A 20000-nucleotide genomic window follows, 5' to 3' on the forward strand; every position below is an offset into this window, starting at 1 on the left:
CGACATTGGCCGGGAGGTGGACGTGGGGCGGGAGGAGGAAGAGGAGGAGGAGGAGGAGGAGGAGGAGGAGGAGGAGGAGGAAGAAGAAGAAGTGGGTAGCCATGAAGCAGACGATTACAAGGAAGAGAGAGAGAGAGAGAGAGAGAGAGAGAGAGAGAGAGAGAGAGAGAGAGAGAGTTGAATCTTCCGCTAAAACCACAAAAATCCATCCCTCCCATCTATTCCTGTCTCAGTCGTGCGTCTTGCCCTCTCGTCTACCCACTGGCCCACTTTTCAACCTCAACCCCCACTCACCTCTTCATCGCGGGACATTTCTTAAACGCCCTTCATTCATTTTTCCCTTCCCCTTTCCCCTCCTCCCCTTCCTTCGCTTCACTCACGGTCTCTCGCCGCACTTCCTCCTTCCAACACTCAGATTCCAAGACCTTATAGAGGCATGGCTGCGGCAGTCTTCAGCTTGGGTTTTAAAGGTCTTTGGCGCCAGATGTCTCCAGTGATGTGTCTTTTCTGTCCCTCGGTCTCTCCCTGCGCCTCACTCACGCACGCACCTTCTCCCTCAACAGCCCAGATTCCAAAGCCTTATAAGGGAGGTTTTAGTTAACGTATCAGGTGTCCTCGGCGCCAGATGTCCCCAGTGTTGTGTCTTTTCTATCCCCCGGTCTCTCCCTGTGTCTCACTCACGCACGCATCTTCTCTCTCAACAGCCCAGATTCCAAGGCCTTATAGAGTCATATGGGAGGTTTTAGTTAGGGTTACAAGTGTCCTCGACGCCAGATGTCCCCAGTGTTGTGTCTTTTCTGTCCCTTGGTGTCTCTGCGTCTCACTCACACACGCATCTCCTTCTAACACTGCAAATTCAAACATCTTATGAAGTCATACGGGAGATTTCAGTTCAAATTTCAAGGGTTCTCGGCGCTAGATGCCCCCAGTGTCGTGTCTTTTCTCAGTAGTGGTGCCAAAAATCCAGTGTCCTCCTGCAGATTCCTCCCGTATTCTCTTCGCGACGTGGTGGCTCTTCATCATGATCGTGACCTCCTTCTACACGGCCAACCTCACCGCCTTCCTCACCTTCAACGGCCTCCAGCTCCCCATCAAAGGAGTGGCCGACCTAGAGAAGTACTCCGATGTGACCTGGCTGGCCTCACGTGACGGCGCCGTGGTGGACATCATCACGGTGAGGGATATTGAGGGGATGGAGAACAGGGAGTAAGGAGTATATTTTTACACACACACACACACACACACACACACACACACACACACACACGGTAGCTCAGTGGTTAGAGCGCTGGCTTCACAAGCCAGAGGACCGGGGTTCGATTCCCCGGCCAGGTGGAGATATTTGGGTGTGTCTCCTTTCACGTGTAGCCCCTGTTCACCTAGCAGTGAGTAGGTACGGGATGTAAATCGAGGAGTTGTGACCTTGTTGTCCCGGTGTGTGGTGTGTGCCTGGTCTCAGGCCTATCCCAAGATCGGAAATAATGAGCTCTGAGCTCGTTCTGTAGGGTAACGTCTGGCTGTCTCGTCAGAGACTGCAGCAGATCAAACAGTGAAACACACACACACACACACACACACACACACACACACACACACACACAAACACACACAGGCTCATTGCAGTGTTTAGTAACTGTCCTCTCTCCTCGTTTATTATTTTCTTTTTCTATTTCTTTTTCCAGTATTGTCCTCAACTTTAAGGAATTGGACCAACACGGTATATTCTCCTCTTCTTTCTACTCCTCCCTTTCGTTCTCCTCCTCTACCGCCCTCCTCCTCCTCCTCCTCCTCCTCCTCCTCCTCCTCCTCCTCCTCCTCCTCCTCCTCCTCTTTTTATTTCCCCTTTAGAAGCCTCAAGTAATAAATCTCATTCCTTCTGAAGCGTTCATCTAGATAACCACCACCACTTGTATCCTCACCATCGACACCACCACCACTACCACCAACACTACCACTACCAGTAACAACAACAACAACAACTACTACTACTACTACTACTACTACTACTACTATCACTACTATTACTCTAAGAACTAAAACCAGTATACTATTAAGTTTTATGAGGGAATTTAAGAATGTACATTATTCTATAGGCTTATTTATGTGTGTATATCCAAATAGTGTTAGATTAGGTGACATGTACAGTACGTGGTGTAGCTTGTCACGTGCAGATTCGCTAGGGGCAGTGTGTAGGTATAGTGATGTGTTCGTACGTGCGTTATTATAAAACATCTAGTGTCGACAACTGTTTATAATCACGTGTATGATGATGATAATAACAGGTGATTCCATATTGTTTTCTTGTCTTTTCATTCTTCCTTTTAAGTTTTCCGTAGTGTTGTAAGATAAGAGAAAGATTAATTAGATATTCATGTATTTATTCATTTATCTTTTTTTTCATTATTTCCTTATGCTTTCATTTTCTTTCTTTTACTTATTTACTTTTTTTCTTCTCTCTATTTATCAATTCCTATATTCGTATTTTGACTGACTGACTGACACATGTACTCCACTAACTCTTCTTTTCTTTCCTTTCATCGACTCATTAATATTACTTTTTTTTCTAACGAAGGACATTTTCCCCTCACTTCCTTCAGAGTCACCCGCAGCTGGAAATCCTGAGAGAGCTGAAGAAGAAGGGACGAGGGAGGTACATCGACTCAAGGGAGGAGGCGCTGGCTCTTGTGCGCACTGGAGGTAAGGGGAGGAGCGAGGGGGACGAGGGAGGGGAGGGGGAGATGGTGATTGCTGGAGGGAGGGAGGAAGGAGGAGGAGGCTGGAGGAGGTGAGATAAGGAAGAAAGATGGGAGGGAGTGATGATAGCCGGAGATAAGGGAAGGGAAGGAGGAAGTGTGAGTGGAGGAAAGAAAGCAAGACCTTGTGACCTCCAGAGAGAGAGAGAGAGAGAGAGAGAGAGAGAGAGTAGAGGTATGACAGAGATGGAGTATGTTATGGTAGTTAGATGGAGGCCAGAGGAGGATGAGGAGGAAGAAGAGGAGGAACCGGAGTGGAGGTGAATATTGGTAAGAGAGAGAGAGAGAGAGAGAGAGAGAGAGAGAGAGAGAGAGAGAGAGAGAGAGAGAGAGAGAGAGAGAGAGAGAGAGAGAGAGAGAGAAGAAGAAGTAGAAGAAGAAGACAACGAGGGGATAAAAACGAAGGATAAAGGAACTGAAGTTAATCTACAGCGCACATGCTCTGGTCTTCACTTAAGCTCGAAAATGCTTAAACTAATTACTGATGTTTTCAATACAACCTTTCACACGCCGTGGGCAACTGACCGTCCAAGAGAGACTAGCTCTGTGGGGCAAATCATGTGAAAATAACAAATCCCGAACACGCACCATAGAATGCTGGAGAGAGGTGTGTATCAAGCTTAACCCAGACTTCCAGTTTATCAGAGGCACATCAAAACAAGTATGGTAAATGCACAAATAGTTTTCTTCTGTGCCTTTACTTGACGATAGATACATTTAACAGGGCGGGTGGTGGATGTTTTACACTCGTGCTGTCTGAATAGAGGCGAGGAAGCGAGTGTGTCCCGGGGGCGAGAATCACCCACCCCGTGTAAAAGATGGCTAACAGATAGATTTTATAATGGAGTGAGTTTGTTCATATGTACTTGTATAAGAAATGCGCTCCTGTGAGTGTGTGTGTATGTGTGTGTGTGTGTGTGTGTGTGTGTGTGTGTGTGTGTGTGTGTGTGTGTGTGTGTGTGTGTGTGTGTGTGTGTGTGTGTAAGTATATATGTCGCTGCTACTGTGTGTTCAATGGCCCCACCTGTACACCTTCCTGATTATCCTACCTGTACCTGCCTGACTGTAGTATCCTGGACTCTAATCTCGAAGACCCCAATTAATGGTATAGACACTCCTAACCTAACCTAACTAAATCCGACAAGCTTCACTTCCGGCGCGGCTGCTGAGAAACACATGACCAGTACCTCTTTTCCTACTTCCTTGCCTGCTCACACTCCCACGCAGCGGCAAGACAGGGATACTATAAGACTAACCCGCCGTTCAGTGTAAGAGGGATCACTGACTTTCAAGAGCAGTACGAAGAGGGAAGGATTTGTGTGTGTGTGTGTGTGTGTGTGTGTGTGTGTGTGTGTGTGTGTGCGTGTGTGTGTGTTTGAGAAAGCCGGTCGACAAGCAGGGAACTTTTTACTGGGAGAAATACTTACACCTTTCACTCCAGAGATATAATAGAGTGGTATTCTTGGCTATTGAGGTGTTTCTCACGAGTTTCTTTCATTGGTGTCACCTGAGGATGCTTACCTGGCGTCTCCAGCTCAAGGCGCGGCGGGATACAGTACTCAAAATAAGTTATATGGTAAAAGTTTATTTGTTTATACTTTGTTTTTTTATCTATACCTTATCATTATTATCATTATTATTATTATTATTATTATTATTATTAGTAGTAGTAGTAGTAGTAGTAGTAGTAGTAGTAACAGTAGCAGTTATATTTTAGTATGAGAGGGAGTGTCTTGAGTCTGATCTGTTAACCCTTTCATTGCCTGTCTGCCTGTCCGGTCCTCCATCTGTCTGTTTGTATGTCTGTCTGTCTGTCTGTCTGTCTGTCTGTCTGTCTGTCTGTTTGTGTGTTTTGGCTATAGTATTATTTACAACCACTTTATACAATTCAGAGAAGCAACAATAACCTTCGACATGGATTTTATTTTAGCCTACCTTTCTTTGTGTCTTCCTTTCTTAATCTTTACTTTATTGCAATTTATTATTTCTCTATTGATTTATGTTTGTTTTTCTTATTGATTTATTTATTTCGCCGATGTTAAATTTACCTGGTGTTTACTTTGACTCTCTCTCTCTCTCTCTCTCTCTCTCTCTCTCTCTCTCTCTCTCTCTCTCTCTCTCTCTCTCTCTCTCTCTCTCTCTCTCTCTCTCTCTCTCTCTCTCTCTCTCTCTCTCTCTCTCTCTCTCTCTCTCTCTCTCTCTCTCTCTCTCTCTCTCTCTCTCTCTCTCTCTCTCTCTCTCTCTCTCTCTCTCTCTCTCTCTCTCTCTCACACATACAGTACTACTTCCATCTTCTTTTTCGCGTTACTCTTAAGCTATCATTCAACAGTTAACTCCTTCCTCCACTCCACCGTCAATGTCTATATGCATGTACTTCTATCACCTGGCTATAACTCTCCGCACCCCGTCACCGACCTGACACTGGCTTGAAGGCGTCAGAGGAGTCAGGATCACGTCTCAGGGATGGGAAGGGACGCGAGATGGAGAGAAAAGAAAAGAAAGAGAAAGGATGGATAAAGGGAGGAAATTTATGAAGTTAACACGCGTAATTTAGAGGAAAGGTGATATAAGAATAGGTAAGGAAAAAAAGAGTAGGGACAAGGTAAGAGGGAAAGAATGGGAACGAAAGGCAGGAATGGAAAGGAAAGTAAGTAGCTGAGGGAGAGAAATGAAAGGAGAGAGAAAGACAGTTGAAAGTGGAGGAAAGAAAATGGGAAGTGGAGAAGAAAGGGGAGGAAACACGAAGGCAAGACAACAACAGAGTAATCTTTAAGTGCCATTCACCGTAAGCGATTCTATGAAGAGAGTGGATGAGTAGGTAGGTGGGTGGAGGAAGCTTTAGTTGAAGGCTGCTCCACCTTTCAGCGTCGGGTGGATAGAATGGCTGGAGGAGCGAAATGAACAGGAGAAAGTGGAGAAGAGTCTGCGTCTGCCTTCAATATCTCGTGTGTGTGTGTGTGTGTGTGTGTGTGTGTGTGTGTGTGTGTGTGTGTTTGAGTGCGCTGTGTGCCTTACGTGTGTTCTGAAAAAGGAGGACAGCTGATCACCGTGACTGCCGTGACATTCCTTCTATTCTGCGCTTAAACACTTAATATTTGCGTCCCTCATTCAGCAAGCCTTGTGTAAATGAACTGGCTGATATCTCTCTCTCTCTCTCTCTCTCTCTCTCTCTCTCTCTCTCTCTCTCTCTCTCTCTCTCTCTCTCTCTCTCTCTCTCTCTCTCTCTCTCTCTCTCTCTCTCTCTCTCTCTCTCTCTCTCTCTCTCTCTCTCTCTCTCTCTCTCTCTCTCTCTCTCTCTCTCTCTCTCTCTCTCTCTCTCTCTCTCTCTCTCTCTCTCTCTCTCTCTCTCTCTCTCTCTCTCTCTCTCTCTCTCTCTCTCTCTCTCTCTCTCTCTCTCTCTCTCTCTCTCAGTTCATCGTTGTCATTTCCTAATAGAAATTTATGTAGGAAAGCTTAGTCTCCGCATCGCGTCTCTTCATCTCTCTCTCTCTCTCTCTCTCTCTCTCTCTCTCTCTCTCTCTCTCTCTCTCTCTCTCTCTCTCTCTCTCTCTCTCTCTCTCTCTCTCTCTCTCTCTCTCTCTCTCTCTCTCTCTCTCTCTCTCTCTCTCTCTCTCTCTCTCTCTCTCTCTCTCTCTCTCTCTCTCTCTCTCTCTCTCTCTCTCTCTCTCTCTCTCTCTCTCTCTCTCTCTCTCTCTCTCTCTCTCTCTCTCTCTCTCTCTCTCTCTCTCTCTCTCTCTCTCTCTCTCTCTCTCTCTCTCTATGCTTCTTTTTAATATTTTTTTTTAATCCTTCTTTTTTAATTCCTTCGAAGCATTACTCGCAGAGGAAGGTTTTCTATTCAGTGACATGAAGATTAGCTTTGTCTTTCCCCGAGGCTTGTCTTAAGAGTGTTTATCTGTGTGTGTGTGTGTGTGTGTTGGATTGGCTTGGTTTCCTAATCTAGGCTTAATTGGTATCATAATCTAAGCGCCTCCAATAATGTCATGCTTCTAATGAGCGTCTCTATAGTGTTCTCAGTCTCTCTTTTTCTTGCCTCTCCCTCATCCTCATGTATGTTCGTCAGCTCTCCCCTCACCATGCAGCATCACGGTGACGCCGCCCCGTGTGACGCCAGCACACCGTCACATGCACTCTCATACCTCTCCCGATGACACGTGTTCTAGTTCTCTTTTAGCTTTGTGATCAGTGAGGGCTTAAGATATAGACAAGGAAGGCAATAGAGATTTGGAATAGTTAAACCATATTTGCTAGTAGGTGATGAAGATGCAAGAAGAAAGCAGGCACATACATATATATATATATATATATATATATATATATATATATATATATATATATATATATATATATATATATATATATATATAGTATATATTGCGATAACTATTAATGTAACTACTACTATTACTGCTACTACTACTACTACTACTACTACTACTACTACTACTACTAATAATAATAATAATAATAATAATAATAATAATAATAATAATAATGCTTCATACCATGTGGGAAATCGTCGTTTCTCCTAAAAATAACCATACAGAACACTATTTTCTATTATTATCATTACTACCATCACCACCACCACTACTACCACCACCACCATTGTTCCCATCGCCGCAGACTACGTGTACATCGACGACGTGCAGGTGTTGGAGTACTTGATCCAGGAGGATTTCAAGCGGCAGCAGCGGGAGGAGGTGAACCAGACATGCAACTTCTACACTTCCGAGCTGGAGCGTGGCGGGGAGCTGACCTTCTGGTACGGCTTTGGCTTCAAGAACGGCAGCGAGTACACAGATCTCTTCAACGGCTTGTGAGTGTGTGTGTGTGTGTGTGTGTGTGTGTGTGTGTGTGTGTGTGTGTGTGTGTGTGTGTGTGTGTGTGTGTGTGTGTGTGTAGGAATAATCTATCTATCTCTCTATCTATGTATCTATCTATCTCTCTATCTATGTATCTATCTATCTATCTGTCTATCTCTCTATTTATTTGTCTATTCACCTGTGTTTGTGTTTTTTTTTGTGTCTGTCTGGATTATCTATTTATCTGTATCTATCTGTTTGTATGTCAAAATTATCTATCTGTTGGTCTACTCTTCTGTTTGTTTGTTTGTTTATTTGTTTGGTCTGTGTGTATTTGAATTATCTGTTTATCTGTGTGTGTGTGTGTGTGTGTGTGTGTGTGTGTGTGTGTGTGTGTGTGTGTGTGTGTGTGTGTGTGTGTGTGTGTGGTGCAAGTAAGATCTTTTATTGGTGGTTTCGTGAGGAATTACACACACACACACACACACACACACACACACACACACACACACACACACACTCATTGAATGCAGCCAATTAGCGTGGGCAAAACGGCACGAAACAAGCATGTATTTCAGTCCCTTCCTCCTTCATTTTATTTCTATATCCACATTTTTCTCCTCCTCTCTGTATCTCTTCCCTCACACCGCCTCTAAACACCCGCCAGCTCCTCGCCTCAAACTCATGTTCTTAGCATTTATGTATTTCCTCATCCTTCATTTCCCTTCCCTCCCGCTTCTCTCCTTTCCTCTTTCGTTTTTTTTTTTTTTTTATCTTTCCCTCATCAGTCTCCTTCTCCCTCTCTCTCTCCCTCTCCCTCTCTCCCTAAAATATTCCTCTCCGCCCTTCCCTTCCTTCGTCAGAATTTCTCTTCTCTCTAATTTCTCTCTAAACTTTCGTCTTAAAAACTCTCTTCTATCTATCTATCTACTACTCCTGCTGGTGTTATGTACTGTACTGCTTCCTCCTCCTCCTCCTCCTCCTCCTCCTCCTCCTCCTCCTCCTCCTCCTCCTCCTCCTCCTCCTCCTCCTCCTCCTATTTCTTCCTCTTCCTCACCCTATCTCTTTCTTTTTCTCTCCATCTCCTATTTCTGTGGCCTAATTCTCTCGCTGTTCATCTGTTTCTCTTTTTTTTTTTTATATTTCAAGATTCTAATGTACTATTTTGTTTTTTTAATGTAACTCCTTTTGTATGGCTTCATTCTCTCTCTCTCTCTCTCTCTCTCTCTCTCTCTCTCTCTCTCTCTCTCTCTCTCTCTCTCTCTCTCTCTCTCTCTCTCTCTCTCTTGTATATACGCATTTTCCCTCTCACTGTTCTCTAACCCACTACATCCGTTCATTTCACCTTTTTTTCCCCTTTCCTCTTTCCTCCTTTCCTTAAAAACCGATCACAGACATTCTCCCTCCTCTCTTAATCTCACACTTCCATCCCTCCTTCTCTCCCTCACATCTTAACTATTTTTCTTTTTTTCTCTCTAATTCTCCTACTTATCTCTCCCTCTGTCTCTCTCCCTTCTGGCATCCTTCACACTCCTTTCCTCTCTCTCTCTCTCTCTCTCTCTCTCTCTCTCTCTCTCTCTCTCTCTCTCTCTCTCTCTCTCTCTCTCTCCCATGTGCCATTCTCTACCCTTCTTCGTCATTCGCAGCTTCCGTCGCCTCTCCATCTTCGGAATCCTTAACTTCCTACGGAACAGTGCCACGTCCAGCAGTCCTGTTTGCACCCTCCCTAAGGGCTTCAAGGACCGCGCCCTCGAGAACAAGGACCTCTACACCACCTACATCCTCTACGCTATCGGTATCGTCGCCTCCCTCCTCGCTCTCTTCACTGAGGGCTTCTTCAGGTGGGTGCTGCTGGTGCTGATGGTGATGATGATAGTATAGGGATGCTGGTGAAGGTTGTGGTGGTGGTGGTGGTGGTGGTGTGTGTGTGTGTGTGTGTGTGTGTGTGTGTGTGTGTGTGTGTGTATGTGTGTGTGTGTGTATGTGTGTGTGTGTGTAAGAGTTTGTGTGTGTGTGGGATGATATAAAATGCACTTACTCACTTCTTCACTCACTCACACGCATAGCAACAATACTTCCCTAACTTTACTCTCTCTCTCTCTCTCTCTCTCTCTCTCTCTCTCTCTCTCTCTCTCTCTCTCTCTCTCTCTCTCTCTCTCTCTCTCTCTCCCTCAGACGCGCCATGAGACAGACACACAGCCTCGCCATGGCCACCAAGAAAACCTTCTCTAGTCGCATCAACAGCCCTCCCATGAAAGTCATGCCCTCGCGCACGGGCCCCACGCAGAACTGGAACTCCGGCCTTCCCCCATTGCCGGAGAACAGACTCAGGACGCCCTTCGAACTTAAGTACCCGCAGTTCTCCCACCTCAAACCGCAGTACACGCCGCAGATCACAGCCGCAAAGGAAGTCCCGTATAGTCAGGCAAGTGGTGTTCCGCGAGTCATCTCCGGCAAGATAAATGACGTGGACGTGAAGTGGGACCAGCGGGAAGGCAAACTGATGCTGCAAGACGTGAGGCAGCTGGAGGGCAACGTGGCATACATTGATGGGGTGCCCTATGCCTTCTTGCACTACCGCGATGACGACGGACCCAAGCTACAGAAGTTAATCTTAAGCGATTTGATATAGGAGAGGTTGTGTGAAGAGCAGGAGGTTAGTAAAGGTGGTGGTCTGTCTGCCAGTCTGTGGCTCGTGAGGAATTCAGCATGTCGAGGGTTATAATGTACAAACTTTAGAGCATTTTTAGAGCAGTGAAATGCGATATACAGCTGAAAACTTCGCTAGTAGGTCGTTATGGCAACCGTAATTGTGTACCACTCCGTTGTTTCTCCACTGAGCGATGGACAAACTTATCAGCTTCACGACTCGAAAATTTACAAGAGTGTAGCTACCGGATGCAAACACTGCTGGAAACAGTCCCTCTTTGATGTGTCGAGTGTTTCATCGTCGCTCAGATTGCTCGATATGTTGTGTCAGCAAGACAAGGTTTGACTTATGGCGTCTTGAATAAGGAAGGTTTTGCTGTATGTAATGTAGTACGCTTAGAAAAGAAGTCATATTTTTCTAGTTAGTTGTTATTGTTAGCGGTGGTGGTGGCGGTGATGGCGGTGTGCAGGGTTGGCGTTTCCTTTCATTTGTTCACTCTGCATTCCATCGTATGGGAATGTTGTAGAAATATTCTTATACATGCGGAGGTTGTGGATGTGATGGCACTGAAGTCCCGTGGTATTGCGATGCCAAGGGCAGCGCCAGGGCAGTCAAGGCTGAACACGTAATAGTTTGTACACTGAAACACGGAATAAAACATCTTGTTGAGGGTATGCATTAGACAAAGCCGTGCCCTGTACTGCAGATGAGCTTGCCTTGACTGTCCACCACAGCAGTGACGTGGTGCGGCGACTGGCCTGAGGTGTGTGCGGCGTCGTGGATGTGTTCGTGCTAGAGTGTTGCTACTTTGTATTGATTGGTAATGGTGAACAGTGATTCTTGTCTGACTATACAGGCTAGGACAGCCTCGCCGCTACCTTGCCCATCCCTGGTTGTGGGGGAATTCGGGGGTCGAGGGCGGGCGAGGACTGTGTGCAGGGGTGGGGCGGTAGGTGACCTTGGCGACCATAAGAGCTCTAACAGATTGATCAGTAATGGGAGACCTCGCCATCACCACCATCACCATCGCCATCACCAACCGTCATGTAGCGACACCATCACCACCACGTCACCACTGCGGGCCGGTGAAGTGCCCCGGGACGTGCGGCGCGGCACCCCGGGGGACACCCTTCTCAACGCCACTACGTGTTTAGTCTCTCCAGCGGCCACCGCAAATAATGGCAGAATTTGCTCAATCCTACACAGGTAGTGGTAGTGTTACTTACTATATACGAGTATCAATAACAACAATAATAAAAATGATAATAATAATAATAACAAAAATAATAATAATAATAATAATAATAATAATAATAATAATAATATATAATAAAGATAATATATATATATATATATATATATATATATATATATATATATATATATATATATATATATATATATATATATATATATATATATATATATATATATATATATATATATATATATATATATATATATATATATATATATGCAAAACACACATTGCACATCCATGTAGTACAAAGTACAAATCACTCTTAGTCCACGAGATGGCGGCATGTAGCAAGTCATCAGAGGCGCAGGGCAGTGGTGGTCACGTGACTGGTCGCGTGATACCTCCACTCCACGTCTCCACCTCGGCTTGCCGCGGATGATGTTCGATGGTCGCGTGTGTTGTGGTTTTGTGTGCGTAAGTGTTCCATCTGCAGGATACTGACTCGTACCTCATATTGTGAATCCACAAGGCCTATGTGGATCACGCAGACCCGAGCACGGCGTGCCTCAAGGTGGTGGTGAGAAGTTGTTACCCTCATCGTCCTCAGGCAAGGCACGGGAAGGTAAGGAGAGCGCGGCATGGCTGTGGTGTGAGTGAAGCAGTGCCGCGCTTCGAGCGAGGTGTGTCGAACGAACCTTGATGAAACAGGCTGCCTCACATTGTGTCCTTTTGTGTTTTCTGGAGTTGTCAGGAAGTTCTGTATTGAGTGTTAGGTGGAGGGTTGTATTGGTGGTGTGTGGCAGTACTGGTGGCACATCTCGCGGCAACGCTGGATTCATACATTGTTTTGACGATCATTAGCCCTTTGTTCATTTGGGCTGCTGCACCCCTACGGCACTCCACTGTACTGCAGCTGTTATAATAAAAATGGTTGAATTTTTTTGCTTTCTTGACATACATTTGTGTTAAATCTTCAATAGGTACGTACCTTTTGTGACACGGTATCTTCACAAGGTGTTGGGGAGTGGGGCACGAGTGGTAAGCAAATGGTAACCTCTGCTATCCTTCATTAAAAATTCTCTCAAGTTCTTTACAGTCGCGATGAATTCGACCTTGGAAGTCGTCACCCAAGTCTGTAATACTGAGTCAGTGAGGGGCCCAAACTAAATGCAATAGCGACTGTAGGTTAACAGAACCAGGAGCTCAGATTATTGTTAGACATTCGACACTTCACAGTATCACGAGCATATCTTCCGAAGTGTTTCACTGAAATGCTGGAAATGGAATATTCTTTTATTTGTTTATATTTACTTATATGCATAATACCTTCTCTTAGTGGACGGACCTAAATGCAAATGGGTGCGGTTTGTAGTGGTGTGGTGTGCAGACGTGGCGGTCGGTGGGTGGTAGGGAGACGTTACGGGTATATACCTGACACCTGGTAGAGCAGCCTTTTCACTCATTTTGGACCTTGTTAAGCTGGCTCCTTGCGTGACGCCTGGTGGAGGTGTGTGGACGAGGCAGCAAGCATGCTTACTTTTAAAAGTAAAGACAAGACACTGGTTTCAATGTTGTGGCAAGAGGCTGCTGCTCCTGCTGCTCTGAGGCAGCCGTCAAGAAGGAGGGAATGTTTCTGCTTGATTCAGGGTCTTAGAAAAATCTAAATTTCGTTTACATTAACAACATGATCAATTATTTTATTTAAACACAATATACATAATCTGTTGCACTTGATCGATTCCCCTCCCATATACATTATATATATATATATATATATATATATATATATATATATATATATATATATATATATATATATATGTGTGTGTGTGTGTGTGTGTGTGTGTGTGTGTGTGTTGATATTGTAGGCGGGAAGTGGTGGCGAGTAGCTGGGAGAGGATGTGGGTGAATGTGGGCGGTGTCAGGTGTGGGTGCGTGACAAGGAGGGCTGAGCGAGGTGGGCTTGAGAAAGGAGAGCAATGAACATTTATACAAAAAGTCAACATAGTTCCTCATTCATTTCGATATTTATTGTGGTGAGTGTCTCTTATATTATTAATTGATGGATTCCCTCCAAATAAAATACATCGAGATAAGGCGCCAGTCCCACCAAGGCAGTGCCACACAAACGGTTTGGTTCATGTTCTCTTTCATTAAAGATAACGTCCATTTATTAGGTGATTTTTGAGAGAATTCTGTGCGCGTGGTCATCTCATTATAAGCATATATTAACATGTGCTTTCATATCTTTTTTGTTATTCACTTGACATTTTTTCCATAATAACTATACCAAGACGATGAAGGAGGGCACATGGAAGGTGCTGATGCCCCGGTGCCTGGGTGCCAAGCGTTGATACTTTCAAAACAACAATAATACAAAACGAAATAATGTAATATGTGTCACTAGCGATGTTAGACTTAAATGGAAGGTTCAGATTCCTGAAAGCCTGTGAAGGGACGATGGCTGCACAACAAAGAGGCTTCCAGGCACCGCGCCTCTCACCAGGCTGGCGGGCAGGTTGGTGAATGTGGTAAAAGCGTTACTCTGGCCGTTCAGGCGTCAGCAACACTCGAGGCTACGCGCACAAAAACTTGAGGTGAAAACATTTCGGTCACCGCAAGTTTAGTGCGGCGTGTATACGTAGACTGTATCATTGGCAAGCCGAGCAGAGAAAGTCGAGTAACTTGATCGACGAGCATCGCGCCACAGAAAACGTCTGAATGATTCCCCGAAATAATACAAAGGAGTGATAAAGCAGTGAAACACGAGGCACCTGTTTATTGGGGCGCGGCTCTCGAGACGCCACAAATACCCCGCCGTCCCGTCACCCAACAGGCCTCATTCACCCTCTCCTCGCCGGGAGTCTGTGAGCCTTTGTGAGCCAGGATGCCTCTCATTAATTGATCCCTTCACTATACAAGTTAATGAGCGAGGACAGCCAGTCAGCGGGGCGCGAGGGGAGGCTTCGAGGAGGGAAGGGGCATTGGGAGGCTGAATGCTCGCCTCGTGGCTTTCTTAACGCCATGCTAATTGGCGCCATCGCTCTTGTCTGTGTGCTAATTGGTCGGGCGGTTCACCTGCAGTGCTCTGTCACCCTCTCGTCACAGCGGGGGCTTGACGGCTAGGCAGGGCGGGGCGGGTGTGGGAGGAGCAGGGAGGGATGATGCCTCCACTAAGAGTCCTTGTTGGTGCGGGATTTGGCTGTAAACTTGTTCTTTTATCGTGTTTGTTTGAGAATGTTTGCACGTGCAGATGTTGGTTTCTTTGTCTTGCTGAGTGTTGTTTATGTTGCTCGTGTTGTTTGGCTGACTGCTTTATTATTAAGAGCTGAGGCTTTATCGACCTGGGTGGTGGTGGTGGTGGTGGTGGTAGTGTCGGTGGTTATGGTTTGGCCTTGATAGAATACTCGATCCTCATAAGTATCAGAAACAAAGGAAAAGACTAATCAGCACACGACGGCGAGAGTGTGACAGTGTTAGGTGTACAGAGGCACTGCAGGGTGAGCGGCGGCCTTACTATATAGGAGGCGGCAGGCAGGACAGTGAGCTACGGAGCTGATGTTAGGGTGTGGGGAGAAGACAAGCAGAGATGACCTGAACCTGCTAAATGTGAGGGGTTCTTCTCACGCATAATACAACTATATAGCGGGTGCAATACAGTTTCAAAACATGCACTAAGTAATCGAATAATTCAAACACTGCATTGCCTGAGATGAAAACTGCTCAGTATTTGTTTTCCTTCAATTGTTAACCTTTTTTATATATTTTTAAATCTAGCACCTCAGTAGGCCTCTCTTTTTCTTTCCGAGTCTTTGTAGTCTGTAAGTCCTTTCACACAAAGAGTGAAGTTATGAATATGGTGTCATTCGCTACATGGCATTTGAGGGATTAAGTATGGCGCCACCTTAACCACTGTAACCTGGGCCAGATGTATGATAACGTAGACATGGGCGGTGTGTATGTGTGTTTGTGTGTGTGTGTGTGTGTGTGTGTGTGTGTGTGTGTGTGTGTGTGTGTGCAGTATAGCGAAGTGGCTTTTAGTGTAGAAGTGGGCTGCGATGTGGCGGCGGGCAGACTGGTATGGTATGGGCAGTGGTGTTGATTCAGAATACAAGCAACGTAGTGGAATGGTTTTTGGGGTGATGTTATTGGCAGTGACGCGGTGTGGCATGGCTGGCGGTGATGATTCTGTGCGGTAGCAGCGTTATAGCGGTGAGAGCGGCGGCGTGGCGTAGCGTGGGCAGGTCCCTGGGCGGACAATACGCGTGCAAAAACACTCCCGCTTCCCCGAGTGTACCTGTGTTTTGATTTATATGTAAATCGCGTTATATGTGTGACGGTCTCCTGGGTGTCAGTGGGGGGGGATGGGGGGGTTGGCTTCCGGCTACTCCATACCACCACCACCACCCCGCCATTGCTCCCATCTCCTCCTCCTCCTCCTCCTCCTCCTCCTCCTCCTCCTCCTCCTCCTCCTCCTCCTCCTCCTCCTCCTCTTTCATTGCTCCCCTTGCCTCCTCTTTCCTCTTCTGTTCCACTTTCTCTCCGTCCTCTCTCTCTCTCTCTCTCTCTCTCTCTCTCTCTCTCTCTCTCTCTCTCTCTCTCTCTCTCTCTCTCTCTCTCTCTCTCTCTCTCTCTCTCTCTCTCTCTCTGTCTTACGGGCATCCACTACAGAAAATAAAAAGGAACAATTCTAATTTATACTTTCCGTCAATAATTCACGTCTAATGACCAGGTGTGCTTCATCTATCCAGGTAGAGAGCCGTCTTAATTGATCGCAGGTGGTGGTGTGGTGGTGGTGGTGGTGGTGGTGGTGTACCTTCCTTCAGTTGTTTGTTTATTTATACCTGTGTTCCTCAAGGTGTTTGTGTTTGTGTGTTTTTTCTTTTTTATTAATATTGATTGGTTTGTTTGTTTGTCTGTTTTTTCATTTTCGTTTTTCACGTAATTTATTTCCCATCGTCTGCCAGTGTTGCTGTCTGCGTGTCATTCTCTCTCTCTCTCTCTCTCTCTCTCTCTCTCTCTCTCTCTCTCTCTCTCTCTCTCTCTCTCTCTCTCTCTCTCTCTCTCTCTCTCTCTCTCTCTCTCTCTCTCTCTCTCTCTCTCTCTCTGTGTGTGTGTGTGTGTGTGTGTAAATACCTGTATGTTCATATAATAGCAGTGTTAATCCTTCCATCTGCATCGCTACTGGTCCATTCATGCACTGGCCATGCTATCAATCCACTCATTCATCTATCTCTGTCCATCCATCTGTCCACCGTGTAACACTCACTCCCTGTCTATCCACTTTTCCACGGAGGCGGTGGCGTAGAGGATAAAGTGCTGAATGTAGGATCGGGCAGACGTCCATACGTAGGTTCGAATCCCACCACGTGCCGTCTTGACACTTTATCATTTGTCGAGTAGTTTAAAGTTACTTACATGTCACCGTGATACCCAGATTCTAGGTGAAGGTGTAATTGCCTTATACCCAAAGATGCGTTTGGGTGGTGATATGGGTGTTCATATGGGCCTTAATATGGGTACCACTATCAATAAAATTGCCTGCGCCACTAATGGGTGGAAGCTGGACATCAATTTAACAACTTTCTCACCCTCATCCCTCACACCCTCAACTATCCACCTATCCATCCATCCATCCATCCATCTGTCCACTCATAACCCCTCTCCCTCCCTCCATCCCCCTCTAACAGTATTGGCACGAGAGAGATCACCTTTAACGCCTATAATCCCTCTCTCTCTCTCTCTCTCTCTCTCACTCTGTCCCTCTCCCTCCAGATAATACATGTAATAATTGAGTGATGGGGTTGGCAGCGACCATACCAAAAGCTGAGGGATGAAGAGAGGGTGGGTGGAGGAGGAGGAGGAGGAGGAGGAGGAGGAGGAGGAGGAGGAGGAAGAAAGGGAGGAGGTAAGGGAAGGAAGAGGTGATTCAGTCTTCCAGGTGAGGCCAAGAAGGGATTGGGACACGCCAGGTACAGTTAATTATGACAGGTAACCAGATTATCCCGCGCGACGCTCGATCAGGTGAAGGGAAAGAGGAGAGAGGGAAGTAGAGGGAGAGGGAGAGGGAGAGGTGAGGGAGGGTAAGGCAGTGAGAGTAATGAGGTGTGACACAACATGAGGAGGATCTGTTTGTGGAGTGTGTGTGTGTGTGTGTGTGTGTGTGTGTGTGTGTGTGTGTGTGTGTGTGTGTGTGTGTGCGCGCGGTGACAAGTTATATTCAAGGTTGTTTTACTCTATTTTGCTTTTTTTTCTGTTCTACATGTACTAAGTTTCTCTCTCTCTCTCTCTCTCTCTCTCTCTCTCTCTCTCTCTCTCTCTCTCTCTCTCTCTCTCTCTCTCTCTCTCTCTCGCACACCATAATCGACATGTCTCTTTCTGTTTCACACGTCTTGGTTTCACCATCAGATTTGCAGCCTCCAACTTGACCTCAGAAATTACACACACACACACACACACACACACACACACACACACACACACACACACACACACACACACACACACATTTTTCTCTTTCCCTTAGCTTTTTTTTTCCTTCCTTCTCTCCTTTTTTTTTTTTTTTTCAGATCTACGTTATTTTTCCCCTCCATATCCGTATTCGAATCTGCAACGAAACCCACAGCGAAACTTGGGAATCTGAATCACAAACAATGTAATTTCAGATAGCTCCTCTGAGGGCGCGGATTTGTTACATTGGCAATCATTGGCTCGGAAGGAGTGCATTCCCCAGGGGCTCTAACCAATCACAAACAACCTTTCATCCCTGCTAGACTCCCCACTCCCCCCACACCCACACCCACCCACCCACTCCACAACCTCCCCTCCACCTCCACCTCCATCTCCACCACTCCATGCCTCCTCCACCTCTCTCTCTCTCTCTCTCCACCACTCTTCTCCCTCCCCTCCCTTCTCTTCGTCTATCTATCCCGTATGCAGGTTACTACTACTCGTAAGCCTGCCTCTCTCTCTCTCTCTCTCTCTCTCTCTCTCTCTCTCTCTCTCTCTCTCTCTCTCTCTCTCTCTCTCTCTCTCTCTCTCTCTCTCTCTCTCTCTCTCTCTCTCTCTTAGCTTGTGGTGTCATGAGACCGAATATGATCATTCCATTTCCATACCCGTTCTCTCTCTCTCTCTCTCTCTCTCTCTCTCTCTCTCTCTCTCTCTCTCTCTCTCTCTCTCTCTCTCTCTCTCTCTCTCTCTCTCTCTCTCTCTCTCTCTCTCTCTCTCTCTCTCTCTTCTTCAACACCAATCCTTTTCTTCTTTTATATTTTCCTTGTTTTATTTTCGGTTGAACTCAACAAACCTCCTCCTCCTCCTCCTCCTCCTCCTCCTCCTCCTCCTCCTCCTCCTCCTCCTCCTCCTCCTCCCTCCTCCTCCTCCTCCTCCTCCTCCTCCTCCTCCTCCTCCTCCTCCTCCTCCTCCTCCTCCTCCTCCTCCTCTTCCCCAACCAATCACGGGTAAGTGCGGCGGTACAAAGGCCCAATACGAATGTCAGGATAATGGAACACACACACACACACACACACACACACACACACACACACACACACACACACTATCAACTTTAAAACTCAGGTTCGCCTCGTCTCTAAAGTTTGTACCCTCACTGTTCTGCCCACGCACTCCTCCACTCACTCCCCTCTCCTCTCCTCTCTTCTCCACGTGCATCTCCCCTCTCTCCCCCCTCTCCCTCTCCCCCTCTCCCTCTCTAACCCTCCCGGTCTCCATTTCCGTCTCTCTCCTCCACCCACGCCCCTCCCCCGGTAAGTGTCCTGACCCCCCCAATCAGCGGAACTACTTGCTAAAAATAGTGTTTCTCCTTCAGTTGTATTATATGAGCATCTTCCTTTCCCTCGTTTGTATCCTAGTCTCTCTCTCTCTCTCTCTCTCTCTCTCTCTCTCTCTCTCTCTCTCTCTCTCTCTCTCTCTCTCTCTCTCTCTCTCTCTCTCTCTCTCTCTCTGTTGTCCTCTCTCACACACACACACACACACACACACACACACACACACACACACACACACACACACACACATGGAACCAATAAACAGCTGCCATGTATTGATAGTAAAATCATTCTATTAAACATTATTGTAAAGCTGGAAGTGGTTGAATGATTAAATAAATAAGTTAATAAATAAATGAATGAAAGTCACGTATTTGGGCATCAAGAAGTAAATTTATTGTTTTAGGTTTGTCACAATATACTGAAGGAGGAAAATTGTAATGTGGTATGGATTAGTATTAGTAGTAGTAGTAGTAGTAGTAGTTTTAGTTTTAGTAGTAGTAGTAGTTGTAGTAGTTTTAGTAGTAGTAGTAGTTGTAGTAGCAGTAGTAGTAGTAGTTGTAGTTGGATTACTGTGAAAAGATTGAACAGTTGGGGAAAGATAAGGTTAAGTAACTAAACTGTGTGCTCACTAATTATGTTATGCCGAGAAACAAAAGGATATATATACTTAATTACACACACACACACACACACACACACACACACACACACACACACACACACACACACACATACGATTGTAACTATGTATGTACACAGACTGATATAATTGGCCTCTCTCTCTCTCTCTCTCTCTCTCTCTCT

At 45.9% G+C, this 20000-nt stretch overlaps 2 protein-coding genes across 2 annotated transcripts in view; both read left to right on the plus strand.

Moving 5' to 3' along the window:
• LOC123517012 (glutamate receptor ionotropic, delta-2-like) overlaps positions 1 to 11518 on the plus strand; it is a 79369-nt gene extending 67851 nt beyond the window's left edge. Inside the window, exons 8-12 of the mRNA XM_045276829.1 lie at positions 981 to 1174; positions 2598 to 2697; positions 7380 to 7572; positions 9205 to 9399; positions 9734 to 11518. Of these exons, the coding sequence (XP_045132764.1) occupies positions 981 to 1174; positions 2598 to 2697; positions 7380 to 7572; positions 9205 to 9399; positions 9734 to 10190 (1139 nt within the window). The 3' untranslated portion in view covers positions 10191 to 11518. The remainder of the gene's footprint in view (positions 1 to 980; positions 1175 to 2597; positions 2698 to 7379; positions 7573 to 9204; positions 9400 to 9733) is intronic.
• A 222-nt stretch (positions 11519 to 11740) lies between these two features.
• The window catches only part of LOC123516623, a 162087-nt gene continuing 153827 nt past the window's right edge, over positions 11741 to 20000 (plus strand). Inside the window, exon 1 of the transcript XR_006678261.1 lies at positions 11741 to 12031. The gene's annotated coding sequence lies outside the window, so the exon portion shown is untranslated. The remainder of the gene's footprint in view (positions 12032 to 20000) is intronic.

Source organism: Portunus trituberculatus, chromosome 41 (assembly GCF_017591435.1).
Source record: "Portunus trituberculatus isolate SZX2019 chromosome 41, ASM1759143v1, whole genome shotgun sequence".
In the NCBI taxonomy this organism is placed as follows: domain Eukaryota; kingdom Metazoa; phylum Arthropoda; class Malacostraca; order Decapoda; family Portunidae; genus Portunus; species Portunus trituberculatus.